Genomic DNA, 16,756 nt, shown 5'->3' with positions numbered 1-16,756 from the left:
TGGGACTCCGAAATTGAGCTTGAGACTCCGAAAGCTCCTTAGCGTGCGTCACTTTCATCTCGTCAATAGTGGCTTGGAGCTGTACGCGAAGAGCCTCCCCCTCGCGTAGTTCTTGGCAGGCGTCAGCTCGAGCGGCGTTAGCATGCTCGACCAACTCCCCTGCGTACATCATGCCTTGAACAAGTAGACGATGGTGAAAAAACAACAAGAAAATGAAACATATATTGAACATCAATCTAAAGACTAGAAGGAGAAGTATACCTCGGTGATACTGCTAAATGTCCGACGGCTTAGGTCAGACCACCCCAATGAAGTCATGAACGCTTAGTCTACGTCGAAAGGAAGCTGATACATTATCTTCTGAGCCAGATGAGTAGGACCCCATCCCACGAGGGCCGAATCCGATGTGTATAGATGATGTACTGCCGATTCAGTGGGAGGCCCCTCATCGGGCTCGGACCCTTCTGGAGAAGAGATCGATACGATTGAGATCTCAGAAATCTTGCGCTTACCGTGGTGTGAGCCTGACGGGCTAGGATCAGTGGATGCATTTTGCTTGCCAGACGGACGAGGAGACTTGGCACGAGGAGGGGGAGAGGAGGCTCGCTTTGGGGCGGAGGAGGAGGAGCCTGTCTTCTTCTTCTTCACAGCAGTATGGGAGCTAGCAGGTCTCTTCGCAGTAGTAGAGCAGGAATCTGTTTTCTTTTTCTCAGCAACGGAACAGTCTCCCTTTGTGCCTGTCGTGACTGCCGGAGTAACTGACTTCTGGGGTGCTGATGAGGAACCCTCGGCCTTCTTCTTGGAGAGTTCACGGAGAAATAGGGCGTTCATGACTCTAGTACCTGCAAGCAGAGACAATAAACCAAATAAGAATGTTATCAAGTAACATAATAAGCAAAAGAAAGACGAGAAACATGAAAAGTGAGAGTATCTACCCGCATTCTCCTTCAGCTTAATTTTCGCGGGACTTAACCCGGCGTGACACAGAAGATCTTCAGATAGAAGTTTGGGAATGTTAAAGCATCGGTCTCCTATGACACTCATTATCCGCAGGTACTCCTCATCTTTCTTGTAACTCTTGGAAAGGTCGGGCTTGGTGAAGGTAGGATACCAATCCGTGAAGCAAGTTAATTCTTTAGGAGGCTGGATAAAGAGGTAATATTTCTTCCAGTCCTTCACGTGATTGGGGGCCTCGTCAAAAATTTTGTGGCTAGACCGGGAGGTTATATAAAAAGGTCCATCTTTTGATCAGGACAGAACTAAGAAGTAGGAGAAAGTTGTGCAATTCAAAGGGAGGTCTAGGGCCCTGAGTAACACTGCGAAACAACTTATTAAACAGAAAGCATTGGACGTGAGTAAACCTAGATGCACCTGGTAGTACTTGCTTAATTCTTGGAAGAAATCACATAAAGGGAAACGGAGACCTGCATCAAAATGATGCTGGAAGAAGGTATAATAGCCCTTAGGGTCTAGATAAGGCCGGTCCTCTGGGCTAGGAATTATGATCTGGTGGGAGGAAGGAATGTGCCACAAAGTTCTAAGTTTTGGTTCGCTACCGGAAGGGATGTGGGATGACAAATGACTGTACCACAAGTTGTCCGCATTAGATATGTTCATCTGTTGGGTCACATGACGAATCTCCTTAGCAGGGCAACTATGAGTGATGACTGCCTCCTTGTGAAAATCAAAGGTAAAATCAGGATCAGCTGGGGAAGTCCTATCCTGGCTAGACTCGCTGGACCTACTAGACCTGCTAGACTTGCTAGACTCGCTAAACCTCTCGGGATCGCTCGAGGAACTAAACTCAGAATCAGATGAAGACATGGGCACTAAGGGTAATTAAATAGATAGGAGAGAAAGCTGACCCGGACAATGACTCGTGGAATAAGACCAGTAGAGTGAGCCGGACGTGCGCAAGAGCAGGTGGGGCGCTCGGCAGGCGCTGGTCGAGCTCGCGCGGGGGCGATCGGAGGCATGGGCGAGCTCGCACGGGGGCGAGCGTGCGCGGCGCTTAAGCACGGCGAGGGGCGAGCAACTGGGGCGCTCGGCAGGCGCTGGGCAAGCTCGCATGGGTGCGAATGCAGGCTGGGGCGAGCACTGGCTTGGGCGCTCGTCAGGCGCTGGGCGAGCTCACGCGGGGGCGAGCGTTGGCGAGCAGGCGCGGCGAGGGGCGAGCAGGTGGGGCGCTCGGCAGGCGCTGGGCGATCTCGCCCGAGGGCGAGCGTGGGCGAGCAGGCGCGGCGCTCAAGCGCGGCAAGGGGCGAGCAGGTAGGGCGCTGGGCGAGCTCGCACGAGTGCGAGCGGAGGCTGGGGCGAGCTCGCGCGGGGGTCAGCGTGGGCGAGCAGATGCGGCGCTCAGGCGCGGAGAGGGACTAGCAGGTGGGGCACTCGGCAGGCGCTGGGCGAGCTCGCGTGGGGGCGAGCGTGGCCGAGCAGGCACGGCGAGGGGCGAGAAGGTGGGGCGCTAGGCGGGCTCGCGTGGGGGCGAGCACTGGCTTGGGCGCTCGGCAGGCGCTGGGCGAGCTCGCGCTGCGGGCGTGCATGCAAGGGGACGAGCAACGAGTGGGTTGCGACGAGGGCGTGCGCGCAGCAGGGGCAGTGTATGCGCGGCGACGGCGAGGGTGAGGCGACGACGGCGAAGGTGAGGCGACTTTGGCTAGGGTGCGTAAGACGGTGAAAGCGAGGTGATGAAATTGTAGGGGAGAAGTGAAATTGAAGTAGGGGAGGAACTCTATTTATAGGGGTAGCTCAAATCTTACCAAGATTGCGATTTTATTTGGTATCTTTTCCTTTCAGAGCAGGATTATGATTTGATTTGTTTCCAAATCTTCGGAGAGTGGCAACCTGTAGGAAAATGCACGGCCTCAGCCTTGCGAGTGCTTATTTCTGAAAAACTTTTGCGGGCATTGCCCCCACACCCCCACGACCTGACCAAGCAGGTCGATCCCTACGACCTGACCGGGCAGGTAGATCCCCCGTAATTTTCGCAGCAGCAAACATAGTTCGTTATCGATAAACGAAATAAATTTTTCTATTACGGTACATCCTCATCGTCGATAAATCAAGGACGACACAATTAATCGAACTTTAAACCTACGAATCAGTTCGACTCGGGAGGAGGAGACTGGTGATACCCCAGGGATGAACCCATCAAGATCAGGTAACCCATCAAGACCAGGCCCAAACTCTCGGCACATCTCTAGGGCCCACGGGTTAAGGGCCCATAAGCTGATGAACCCATCAAGATCGGGTAACCCCTCAAGACCAGGCCCAAACTCCCGGCTCATCTCTAGGGCCCACAGGTTAAGGGCCCATAAGCAGCCCAGGTGTTCTCTTATAAATACCAGGTTTGAGTGTTAAGTTAATTCATTCACTATATTGTTTTCAGCAACACCGTTAGCTGATCCCCCCATATATCCTCAGCCACTGACTTGAGCATCGGAGAGGCTACACCAGGACACCCTCCTGGCCCCCCTCTTAACGGTCTTTTTCGTGATTTCAGGCTCGGGACAATTTCAAAACCCTGCGTCTGTACTAGTGACACTTGCTGGGAGCGGATCTTAAATTTCCCGTGAGTATCATATATATATATATATATATATATATATTTATATATATATATCTCAAACTAACACTGCACGCAAAGCAAAGTTTAGGATAATTTGTATTTGGATGGATGGATGCATGTATTTGAAGTTAGAGATTTAAAATTTACAATGATAAATCCATTAGTTTGTTTGACCAACTCTACTTGATAATTAATTTAGAATTCCGATTAATTATTTTTTGAATCATTGTAACATGAAATCATTTCAAATCATTCTATTGATATTTAAAATTTGCAACATTTGTTTCAAAGCAATGTTTTTAGTTGTTTTTTTGTGTCGACCCAACTCAAAAACTCTATATCCATAGTAATACAAATAAAGTGGGTACTAATAAATTTTTGACGAAAATCCATGATAGTTATTACTTAAATTTATTTAACAAATCTCATATGATAAATTTATAACTTATCCTCACACTCTAATATTATCCAATAATATAAGGGTAAATTGCTCATAAAGCCCCAAACCCAAACTCAACTTTCTCCAAACTCCCTACACATCAAAAACTTTCTTTAAACTCCCTAATACCTTAAAATGGACAAAAATACCCTTATTCCTATTTTAATTTTAATTGATCCTCCGCGCTTTCCAAATGGTATCAGAGCCTTAGGTGTATTTATTTCAAACACAAATTTTATTATTACTAGTAACTAATTGTATGAGAAGGAGAATTTTGAAAAAATTATGAATACGAACTTCGGTTCGAGAAAAATAATTTACAAAGAATATTCCAGAATTTTGGAATATAAACAAGTGCATCTAACTATTGTTAGAAATCAGAAACAGAAAGGGAAGCTACTGCACCCTCAGGTAAAATCTCAGGTAAACTTGTGATTCAAACAAATAAGTTTCTGGAGATAGTTCCAGATTCCTCTAAGCTCTCTTCAGATCTTAGAGAAATTCAGAAGACAATACAAAATTATGGCAATATGCTATATTTTGTACCACAATGAGTTTAGAAAATCATTGAAACCCATGAAGAAATTCTTGGAATATTAAAGGATATTCAAACAAAAATTCAGAAACTGGAACAACAACCTAGTTCCAGTAGACGAACTTCAAGAGGTTGGTTACCACCATCCTTTGGTACTGAACCTTTGTAACATCAACAAGGGAAGGCCAGAGTGGTGTCAAAACCTTTGACTGAAGAAGAAAAGATGATCAATCTAATCAAGTCTGTCTCAGAAAAGAAATTTATCTGATGACAACTTTAGGAAAGATTGGTTTAGAGGATCTACAAGAGCTTGCGGAATCTTTCGCAAATCTTAAAGTAGTAGATCTAAAGATGAACAAAGCAGTAGGTGAAACACCACATGCTATAACCTGATCATCTTCTCAAGAGCCACCTAGGGAAAGTGTGGGATCTCAAAATGTAAACATGAGAGAATCTCAATCTGATTTCCACACTGTTGGAGGATCACACCCAGCAGGGACAAGGGCAAGGAGAAATCAAATTCCTTTGCACCAAACACCCTATGGGAAAACTGTTTTGGATCCTATACATCCTTACGGGGTTATGCTTAACCTTGATGTATTAGACTTCAAAAACAGAGAAGATCTCATAGATGATTGGACATCTGCTATGAGAATTGCAGCAGGAACACTCGATCTCGACAAAGAAGGATTCATTAAACTTTTGGAAATGAGTCTTATGGGATCAGTGAAAATTGCTTGGGACATGACTTCATTAGACATGAAGGAATCAGTCCTAACTGGTGAATCTCTTAGTGAGATTGCTGGAAAAATGGCTACCCTATTTAAAGCACACTTCATAGGAGTAGACTATTTCAACAGTCAAGATACAGAGAAGAAGAAGAAGAAATATACTCAAGCTCTGTATAGTCTGGAATTACATGATATATGTTTGGTGGATGAATATATTATGTTATTCACTAAATATAGATGGTAGGGGTGATCACGGTGCGGTTTTGCGGTTTTTTTAAAAAAATTCAAACCGAAATGCCATATGCGGTCGGTTAGTATTTTGAAAATTTAATCGCGGTTTTACGTAAAAAAATCAGCATTGCGGTTTTGAGCGGTTTCAAGCGGTTGCAGTCGGTTTTACGGTTTTTTTAATGAAAAATATTAGAACATTTATTCTAATTTATTTAAAAACAACAACAATATATTGTTTTCAAATATAAAATATAGTTCAAAGTATATAAAGATCAAAATAGATTAAACAATAATCAAGATTCAAAACTAAGTTAATAATTTAACAACACAACATATTCACAACAAAAATGACATTTACACTATTTATCATTTTTTTACTTTCAGACTACAAACAAAATATTGTAGCAAAAAAAAATAATTTAATAAAAGTCTAATATGAAGAATAATTAAGAAAAAGATAAGTTTTATTTGTAAGAATAATAATTTTAAAGAGAGTTAGGATATAATGAATGATGACTTCTTTATTTGAATATGTTGTTTACAAATTATTATAATTTTAGGCCAAATATTATGGCAAGCGGTTTAGGCGGTGCGGTTTGGTGTGGTTCTTGACAAAAAAAATAACCGAACCGCGTATGCGGTGCGGTTTATGATTAATATTTTTAATCGCGGTTTTTATAAAATATTATGAAAAAACGGTGCGGTGCAATTCGGTTCGGACGGTTCGGGCGGTTAATAAAAAAATTTGATCACCCCTAATAGATGGAATTCAGGAGTCGAAGAAGATATCGCTATGCAGTTTTTCTTCGCAAAAATGCCAAGTCCCTGGAGAGAAATTCTCATTAAGGAATATGTACCTAGAAATCCAGATACGTTGGCACGAAGAGCCTCTTTCCTCAAAGGAAAATTGGCAGAATGGTGCCATATGGCAGCATTACAAAAGATTACAAACGCTTAAGGGGTATCAACAAAAGAACTCCTTTGTGTTGTAAGGAAAATGATCTTCCAACAATTATTTGAAGTAAACCACAAAAGCATAAGAGGAAAAGTTTTAGGACTCATCCTTATGCACGAAGTGGAAGAAGTTCTTGGAAACCAAGAACTGTATGGTCTAGACAGAAAGCCAGATCTTATAAATCTGGACAAAGAAGCGGACCATCGAGGAGTAGGATATCATCCCAAGCATCGAGTACATCTTGAAGCACAGGAAGAAAACCTACCAAGAAAAATTTCAGAAGAGCTCATACTCGAGCCAATGAAAGTTTCAAGGACTGTAATTGCTTGACATGTGGAGCAAGAGGTCATATCTCGACCAACTGTCCAGAAAATGAAAAAAGAGGTATTAAATGCTTTGATCCTACCCCGGATATTGAAGAAGCAGTTTATTACCAAGATCTTATTCAAGTATACCGATTTGAGGACATCGCCTCAGATGAAAGTATATATGAAGAAGAAGAAGTATTAAGTCAGGAAGAATCTGATGGAACAGAATCGGAATCTGACTGAAGACGAGGTGTTTCGACACGAAACACATGAAGATCTGTCTGGGTTTTTCAGCCAGACAACAATATCTCATAACATGATTCAAAGAATCATGAGAGAAAATCCGAGTCTACAGAGATATCAAGGTTTCTCTGCAGGACAGGTAGAAAAATTCTTAGGAAGTCTTGGCCTAAGAAACAGAAAGCATCATCTAATCTATAAAGTATCTAGAAGGGAAATGGCAATCCCAATGGAACTTACAGGAAATAGAATGGAGATGCAGTTAATTCCTTCCGAAGAAATTAAGGAAGAATTACAAAAACTCAAGATAGAAGTAGCAAGGACTATGTCCTGGATTCATATTGGAGCATTCCAGATTATGATAAAGGCTAATTTCAAAGAAGGGATAGATTCGCCTATTGATATTGCCATTAGCGAAAAAAGAATGGGGAATCTACAAAATTCAGTACTGGGAACAATCTCAGGAAATCTCTGTGCAGGAAAAATTGTAGGAGTAATCTATCCAAGGATAGCCTACAACCTGACAGATCGAGATTTCAGCCGAGCCTTGACATTGCTTCATAACTTCAAGGAAAAAAGGCTGATGAAAGAAGGTAATAGGCCAATACCTATCAAATTTCATATGCTCTGTCTAATACACATCATTCTGAACTGTTTATTAGAAATGAGTTTATTGAAATCCCTGAAATATTCGTAAAAGTTGCTCAGGCAGATTATCCAGAACGAGTAGAGTTTCCATTAATACAGGAAACAGATATCCAAATACAAGACAAACCGATTCTACAAAGGAATCAAAGTCTTAGATTGGAATCAAGAAGTCTATCTTTTCAGGGAGATATAATAACAAGTTACAGGTGGGGAAAAACGCCTGTCATAGAAACTCAACAGGAGCCAAAAATTTTTTTTCTACAATGGGAAAACTTAGATGCCCAGAAAGCTGGAAGGAAGTAGAAATAGTATTTGATATTACAAAACAAATGAATCAATTTCCTTGTAATTCAATATACTATTTGGAACAACCAATGATAGGAACTTACCAAAGACTGATTAATATCGGAGAATTGGAGGTTCGCATTCAAGGAATTCCAAGGAAAGAATCAGATCGACTGATTCTTGGACTAGAGTTTCTTGAGGAACACAAACCTTGGAAACGTCTAGAGTATGGAATGGAGTTTATGGCAGAGGATAAAATGTGGAAAATCCAATGACCACAAGTCCATTCTCCATATACATTCCAGTAGGAATGTTGTATGAACAATATAAGGCAGAATACTTTGCTGCATATATTGATTCAAGTGCTGGAATATGTACAGCAAAACTAGGAGTTTTTTCAAATAATCTGGAAGAAGAATTACCCAAGATTGCTGGAAGAGATTTTTCCAGACGAATCTTAATTCTATGTAAAAGGATTAAGATGACTGAAATCATGATTGGCGGTGCTGGGCAAACACCTTGGTACAAGGTGAAGACACCACCAATTTATTTTCATGATACAGGAGCTGACATATTGTTAGGAAATAATTTCCTACAAATGTTCGAATCATATACACAAGAAAATGAGACTAGAACATTATTGTTCACAACACCATGTGATCACAAAATCATAGTCCAGAGACTACGAGAGGCATTTTACAGAAAATTTCCGATCCAGTTTTGCAGCAAGCGTGGTGATTCAGGACAACTTCTGAACCCAAAAATGAAGGATTCTAGACGGTTTGAAGAAACAATGCTCCAGTTAAGAGCAGATCAAGTACTCCAACCAGAAGATATGGAATGCCTTAAGATAACTCTACAAACAAATGAAGTAGAGTTCGAATCTAAGGTATCATTGGAAGATGTCAAGAAGAGGATCAAAGAAAATTACAATGAAGATCCCTTGGCATGGTGGGACAGAAATCAACTCAGGGCTTGCCTTAAGATCAAAGAAGGCAAAGAGTATGAATTTATCCGTTGCAAACCCATCCCAGTGAACATCATTGATCAAAGGGATATGCAGATTATAATCAAGGAACATTTGGACCTTGGTTTGATCAAAGCAAGTATGTCACCATATAGCAGTCCAGGTTTTCTGGTAAGAAATCATGGTGAGATAAAACGAGGTAAACCCAGATTGGTTATTAATTTTCAAGAAATTAATAAAATTCTGGAGTTTGATGGGTATTTTATACCAAGCAGAGAACATCTAATCAGTTGCATATGCAATGCAAAGATATTCTCTAAATTTGATTGTAAGTCCGGATTTTATCAGATATTTCAAAGGAAAATGGATAATCTTTTCAAAGATTATTTTAAGTTTATGTTTGTTTATATTGATGATGTTTTAATAGCATCTAAAGATATGAATGAACATGTCAAGCATTTGGAGATTTTCTCTAATGTTTGCAAGAAAGAAGGACTAGTTTTATCTGAAAAAAAAGCAGTCATTGCTACAAGAAAGATTGAATTCCTTGGAATTGAAATCGATGAGTCAGGAATAATTCTGCAAGACCACATAGTCGAAAAGGTGCAGAATTTTCCAGAAAGTCTCAAAGACAAGAAACAACTTCAAAGTTTCTTAGGAGTTGTTAATTTTGCTGGGATGTTTATCAAAAACCTAGCAAAACACAGGAAGGTGTTCAGTCCATTATTGAAAAAAGATGCAAGGTTTATATGGAAAAAAGAACACACAGAAGGACTTATCCATTTAAAAGAAGTTTGTAAAAATCTTCCAAAAATGGCTATTACTCAAGACGAAGATGATCTGGTATTGTATACCTATGCTAGTGATCATTGGTGGGCAGCAGTTCTCACAAAGCTCACACCAGATGAAGAACAACCATGCAGATATTGTAGTGGGTTATTCTCAGATGCAGAAGCCATAAGATGGCATATCAACGAAAAGGAATTTTATGCAGTAAAAAGGGCTTTTGAAAAATGGCCATTATTTCTACTTGCAAAGAAATTCACTTTGAAAATTGATAACACACAAGTTAAAGTTTTTTTAAGGAATAGAATTGAGTCTAAACCTGAGAAGGCTAGATTATTACGGTGGCAAGCATTATGTCAGAATATATTTTTGATATTGTGATAATAAAATCTCATGAAAATATTCTTGCAGATTTTTTAACAAGAGATGGACAACATTGACATTGATGCTATTATCGAGATACAGAGGCATTTAAGGGAACACCTTGAAATGCTTCAAACCGAGTTCAACAAGTTGGCCGTTAACGCAGAAGTTGCGGGAAGGCTACAATAAGCGGATAAGAGAATTGTCTCTGATCGAATTACAGGATGTTTACAGGCATATACTCAGTTATGGTCTGCAATGCAAAGGCCTATCCTCCAAGGCATTGAGAAGCCATTGGTTTCCCAAATGAAGAGTTTTCGAGTACAGGACTCTATACCTGTAGCGGGAGATTCAAATACCCCTTGCACAAGTGTTAAGTCGGGATCATCACCAGATGAGTCGGCTGAAACAAAAATTGAGACTCCTGATCCTTATCTTGAGTCTTCAACTCAACCCTTCACCTCGGGGATTGAAAAGGGAGAGATCAACCTTAGGCCTCGTATTGACAAAGGAAAATCTAAGGTTGTTCTAACGAAGCAACAATTTCTCCATTTCAGGTTTACCAACAGAACTGAGAGAAATTAAAAACAAGAATTGGCATTAATCCAGCCACCCATAGGGTTGATGTCTCAGGAAAATATCAAAGGGTATGGATGAAACCAAATTCATATCCAAAGGAGGTTAAATCATAGTATGAATTCGGGGCTCTTGCCTCAGTTTATACTACATCACCCAGCTTTCCGGAAATCTCAGGTGTACCAAAGTGGATCCAGGAAGCTGTTCACGATACTTGGGCAAATAATGATTATTTGTCCAGAGGAGATGTTCTGGAGCTATACTTCTTTAGTGCAGCACCAGAACCAGCAGGAAAAGGTTCTCATGAAGCCTTTCATTTCATCAAGCTAAGGAGGCCGGATACAAATGTCCAAAAATTTATCAAGGATCCTCCGACAGAAGAAACACCCCTGGTTGCTTCAATTACTGAAGATGATATTTCTACCAGAAGAGCTTGGGGTTTATGGGTCTGTCTCACTGAGATGGATAAAGTCAAGTTTCCGTTCAAATTTTATAATCATTCAGTGAACAGATCATTCCTGTTAAATACCATGACAGGAAAAAAAAAAGTTTTGCAGAAGATTTATTCGGGAAAAAGAGAAATCTTTTGTGGAACAGCAAGCTGCTGGCCAGTAAAGAAACTCGCCGAAAATTCTGTAACATGGCACACATAGGAAGATGGTCAGAAAACATCTGCCTTGAATGCCAAAACCAGAAAGAACCTGAATTCGGTAAAGGATTCAAACCGAGATCTGATCGGAAACACTTTACCGACACGAGCACAAGTGGGGATGGACCACATTCACGTTTTCCTCGAGGAAATCGAAAGCCAAAGAATCCTCGACAAAGTTAAAAGGAACATGTGAGCATCCCACCAAGAAAAGAAGGACCACCATGTGAAAAATCATGTGAGTGGAATTCAAGGACCACCAATAATGGGTGGAAAATGACAAGGAACATTGAATACCTAATTTAAAAAGGGAATCCAATGAATAAAGGCAAGACAACTGGTCCCGAAAATTTTATCTATAAATAAGAAAGAATGAAACCAGTAAAACACACCCAAACAAAACTTGAAGATGTATCGGCTATATTTGAAAGTTTTGAAAAGAAGAATCAATTACAAGAGAAAACAGACGGATGCTCTCAAATGGCTAGTTCAACGTTTCCACGAAAAAGGAGACGAAATTACTGCAGATATCTTGTATACTCATCGTCAATGGTATCTCAGGGAGATAAAGGAAGATGAGAAGTTAATTTATAGATTAATAATCTAGAAAAAGACAGGTCATGAAGGGACAACTCAACCACTATATGGTCCCCAAGCAAGCTGTAAAGGCTTATGAAGATTTGAAGTCCGAGTTTCAAATCTGAAGGAGTTTTCTATAAATAAAGAAGCAGAAGGAAGAATGAAGGCATCGATCAACCTCTTCATTTTTCTTCAAAATCATTTGTAATATTTTCTTCAAGTTTATGAGTGTATTGAGTTTAGCTACTATTAGTAGCTAAACAAGTTTCTCCTCCTCTACAGGAGGTTACTATGTATTAATAAAATGTTTGTGTTTGAATAAAAGAAATCTTTGCTCTAGCCCCTCTCATGTATTATTTTCAAAATTTTATATTTTATTGTACACCCTAAGGTAGGAAACGAATTAGGGTTGTGCAAAGTGCTGCTGAAGGAATCTGCGTCAGTAACCATCGGTTGCGATCGTGTGGTTGGACTGTGAGGAGCAGTTCGTAAAATACGGTGGATATAACCCGGTGGTACTCCGGTCAAAGAGGTAAAAGATTTAATTTATTTTTCGGAAGCATGATGAGCCATTATTTACAAAAGAAAAATAAATTATTCAAAATATAGATAAGGGTAAATTTGGAAATTTAAAAGAAATGAGGAGTTGAAACAAAGTTTTAGTGGGGTAGGGAGTAAAGAGTAAGTTAAGATTGAGTATAGGGATTTTTTGACAAGTCCCCCATAATATAATCTCATTCATTTATTTTGATATAATGATAGTACTAAGTTTCTAAATTTAAATTCTATATTTTCTGAAATATTGTATTAAATAAAGGCAAAATGTCAATTTTGTATCTATAGAAGTGTGACATTTTTAGCCCTATAAATTTTGTTAAATCAATTATAGTCATGTAAATATATTCCAACAGTCAATATTAGTTCTTCTACCAAAATCATGTAATTCAATACCATTGTGCCATATAGCTAATATATGTAAATATATACTATTATTTTCTTTTAGAAAATATCCACCCCTACTTTATTTTTCCGTTATAAATAAAATATATCTATACTATTATATAAAAAAAATTTCACCAAGAGGACAACATTTTTGTTTCCCAAATTGTCCTTTCACCAACATTTTTTCTCAAAATTGTCATAACTTATTATCAATATTACCTCTCTCTAATTTCATCATAATCTCTCACTAATTTATAATAATATTATTAAATTAAACAATAAATGAAATGAAAAAAATCTCATATAAATTACAATTATAATTTTATACACAAAACGTGTGTGCATAATTTACTAGTTAAAATTATTAATCCAACGTAACGGTAATAAGAATTTATTTCATTATCTCTAGTTGGGCTCAAATTCAATCGGATCGTGGCCCTTCCAAAGCTACTTCTTCTCCAAAACCCTCGCAGTCACTCCAAAGGACAATTTTCCAATAGATTTAGGAACAATCACCTGTACCTGTGAAATTTCGTTGAAAAATTTCCTACTGACGGTGGCCGAAGTAAGCGCCGTGATTTTGCCGATGAATACTGATGTCAAACAGTTAGCTTCCATCTTCCGCCGCCACGTCCGTCACATCCGTGACTGGCTTGAAGAAGAGTCTACCGCGGCCGCCAAGTATATTCTTTTAAAAATTATTGTTTTTTCTGCATCAAAGATGATTAGTTTTTCGTTGTTTTCCTTTCACTTTCGTTATGTTTCACTATATTTTCGACTTTTGTTAATGGTTATGATTCTCTGGATGATTCCATTTATTTCTAATATTAGGCAATCGATGCGCTTTGGATACTGCGTAATTTTTTTGCATAGAAGCTAGCTTATGAAATGCGGGCTTGGATGCGTTTTGACAGGATCGATTAGGGGGTTAATCGTTGAGCTACAATAGCTCGGTTCTTGAAATATTGAACGTCGATGAATTAAAACGAGTTTGGTGTTCAAAACAAGTGGAAGACACTCGAAATAATCCTTCGTAAAAACCTATTAAATATTTTGTAAAGCATTTAAAATATATGCAAGTTGAATAAGTAAAACTATTTCAGTTGAAGCATTTTATCAAACACTTTGTATGCAATATTTTGGTATTTGAAGAACACATAAAATGCTTCAACAATGCATCTTTAAAACAATGAAAATGATAAGTAAGTGCAATAAACAAATAGACACGAATTTGTTTATGGATGTTTGGAGACTTCAATTGCTCCTACGTCACTCCTTCTTCCCCTTGGGAAGATCCACTAGAGGACTTTGATTTATTCAACTCCTTGTACAAACACATTCAGCTAGGACTTACGCTACTGCATAACTGAACTCATAGCACTCAAAATTGTAGGCAGCACCTCACAATCAGCATATTGTTTAATGTCTAATATGCAAAGATTGCATACACAAGTTTTACGTCTTTGTGCAAGACTCACTCAACTAATCGTTGAAGTTCAACTCTCTTGTATATATGTGAGTGATTGTGTGTGAGAAATTTATCCTTTACAGTGCAAATCTTAAATGTATCCTCACACAAGGGCTTGTGCTCTCAACTAACTGATATATTCATGCTAACTGCCATGCTTTGAATCCTTTTCAAAAGCTCTTGTTTGATCTTCAATATGTTGTATTTTTAAGCCCCAACAATCATATATACGTTAGACACAAGAATATGACCGTTTGCAAAGTTTCTGTACTGCTTAAGAAATTTCAACGGTCAAATTTTCCTTGCTGGGCTTAAACTGGTCAACTCTGGTCAACCCCCCATACTAACATTTGCTCGTTGTTACTACTTAAATTATAATTCACCCAAGTGTAGGTTGTCTGCAAGTAATCTATTTCGTAATTACGAGATCGATCCACATAGAGGTTATTTTAAGTTTAAATTTATTAATTTATAAATTACCAAATGCAAGAATGAAATTTACAAATTAGAAATTTGTCAAGGCTCAAAGATTTATTCTTTGTTTATGTAATATTGTTTAACTAAAAGTAAAACAAAAGAAACCACCATAAATAATGGTTCCAAGAAAATTAAATATTTAAACTCACACATAATATAATATAGTTCCCACTATAGAAAATACCGAATTAATCGATATTTTATATGTAATGCCCGAAACTTAATTACTGTAATCATACGTTGATTATTGACATGATTGAGGTTATACGAACTTGAATGAAGAAGTCGGGCATTGTTACATTATAAGCCAAGATGTTCAACCGAACATCTCAAGATGTTCGGCCGAACATCTCAACGGCCGGCGCACATGCGCGAAGAAACACGTGCATATGCGCGAGGGGTCCAGAAGGACTCGCGCATATGCGCGAGATGAAGCACGCATATGCGCGAGTAGATGAACTCGGAAGTGCCGGGCAGAAAGCCAGGCGCATATGCGCGGCTTTGTGCGCGCATATGCGCGCGGCATGCAGAACAAATGATCAGCACTTGTCATAACCGTGCACCGTGTATGTATGTATATATGTATACACGATTCCTTCCTCATTTCCTTCAGTAGAAAATCGAGAATTCGAGGGAAGTTTACTTCTTGATTTTAGAATTCGATTTACGTGAAATCCGTCCGTTAGATTTTGAATCCGACTTCAGTATTGTGTTCCTATCGACGCAGGCTACAACAGGACGTAAGTTTTGTTACGTTTAGATATGATTTGAAATTATGATATTGTCAGAATTGAATAAGAATCATATATGATGTTCTCGACATAGTAGACATCGTATAATTGAAGCCAGAGTAAGGAACGAACTGTTTATGTAATTGTTATGATTTTGGGAATCGATTTGACTGAGAATTCATATCAGATATGTATTCTTATTGAGATTATGACTGATATCGATATTGATTATGAGTTCTTGTATTATATCTGTGATGTTCGGACTGACGGGATTATCGAGACTGTATTGTTATACCGTCGAAACATCATTTAATTGATATTGATCAGATTCAGTAGTGATTTCGATTATATCGTGATATCGTCGATATGGATTAGATTGTATCTCAATTGACATTGATCAGATTATGGGTTTTGATTTGAGTATTGATCAGAACAGGTTCTGAATTGAGTTGTTTATTGATATTATATCTGTTCGGTATTGTTATTACCAGATTGGGAATGGACCGAGATAGAGTCGGGACTTCTTCTTCTTCTTCTTCTGAGCGAGAAGATAAAGGTATAAATTAATGTTGAGTTGGGATTGCACAACTCGAGTGAGGTTTGGCTCGAGTTTCCCTAAATCACATACTTTATTTTATTGCATAGATAATTGCAATGAATGTATTGGAAATGCTTGTTTTCTTGATTTATAGTTAGCAGGTATTAGTCGAATAAGCTTGTGACAGAAGTGCCTGATAGTGGCGGGATCGCCACGGGCACATTGCACGATGTCACAAGATAGTATAGAAATCTTGTAGACGGAAGTGCCTGATAGTGGCGGGATCGCCACGGGCACATTGCACGATGTCTCAAGATAGGATATTAGCGATAGAGCTACAGTCCATGACGGTTAGGTCAGGACATCGGATGTTTGGTTATATCGAGTAAATAGAATCGGAATTTCTTCTATTACGGAATTCGATATAGGAACACCATATATGGTTATATCGAGTAAATAGAATCAATGTTCCTTCTATTACGGAATTCGATATAGGAACACCACATCTGGAAATCGGGATCCCTAGGCTAGGATTGAGTCTAGTCTAAAACGTAGAGTCACGAGTCTGAGTGACAGTTATATCGATTTATATCTATTGATGTTGATTTATGTTCCTGAATATGGTTCATGTCCCTTTATGTTCCTGATATTGGTACATGTTTAGAATAGGAGTTATTCTTGATATTGATTATGTTCCTGATTAGGGTACATGTTTAGAACATGAGTTAGTATGGTATTGA

At 39.0% G+C, this 16,756-nt stretch overlaps 1 protein-coding gene across 1 annotated transcript; it reads right to left on the bottom strand.

Annotated features, from left to right (window-relative positions):
* Window positions 1–324: 324 nt before the first annotated feature.
* Window positions 325–1,493, bottom strand: LOC140835785 (uncharacterized). The gene is made up of 2 exons (XM_073201191.1): window positions 936–1,493; window positions 325–842 (listed from the first exon to the last, which is right to left on the bottom strand). The coding sequence occupies exons 1-2, from the start codon at window positions 1,042–1,044 to the stop codon at window positions 325–327; spliced, it is 627 nt and encodes a 208-aa protein (XP_073057292.1). The 5' UTR covers window positions 1,045–1,493.
* Between the last annotated feature and the right edge of the window lie 15,263 nt (window positions 1,494–16,756).

Source organism: Primulina eburnea, chromosome 7, assembly GCF_022965805.1.
Source record: "Primulina eburnea isolate SZY01 chromosome 7, ASM2296580v1, whole genome shotgun sequence".
Classification (NCBI taxonomy): domain Eukaryota; kingdom Viridiplantae; phylum Streptophyta; class Magnoliopsida; order Lamiales; family Gesneriaceae; genus Primulina; species Primulina eburnea.
Note: the sequence above shows the minus strand (reverse complement) of the source record. Positions and strands in the feature narration are given on the sequence as shown.

Bases quoted from the DNA above. Each gene is read 5' to 3' on its own strand.
- LOC140835785 (XM_073201191.1), bottom strand. From the start codon at position 1,044: ATGAGTGTCATAGGAGACCGATGCTTTAACATTCCCAAACTTCTATCT. The intron at 843-935 runs GTAGATACTCTC...CTCTGCTTGCAG, and splicing joins TAAGCTGAAGGAGAATGCGG to GTACTAGAGTCATGAACGCC.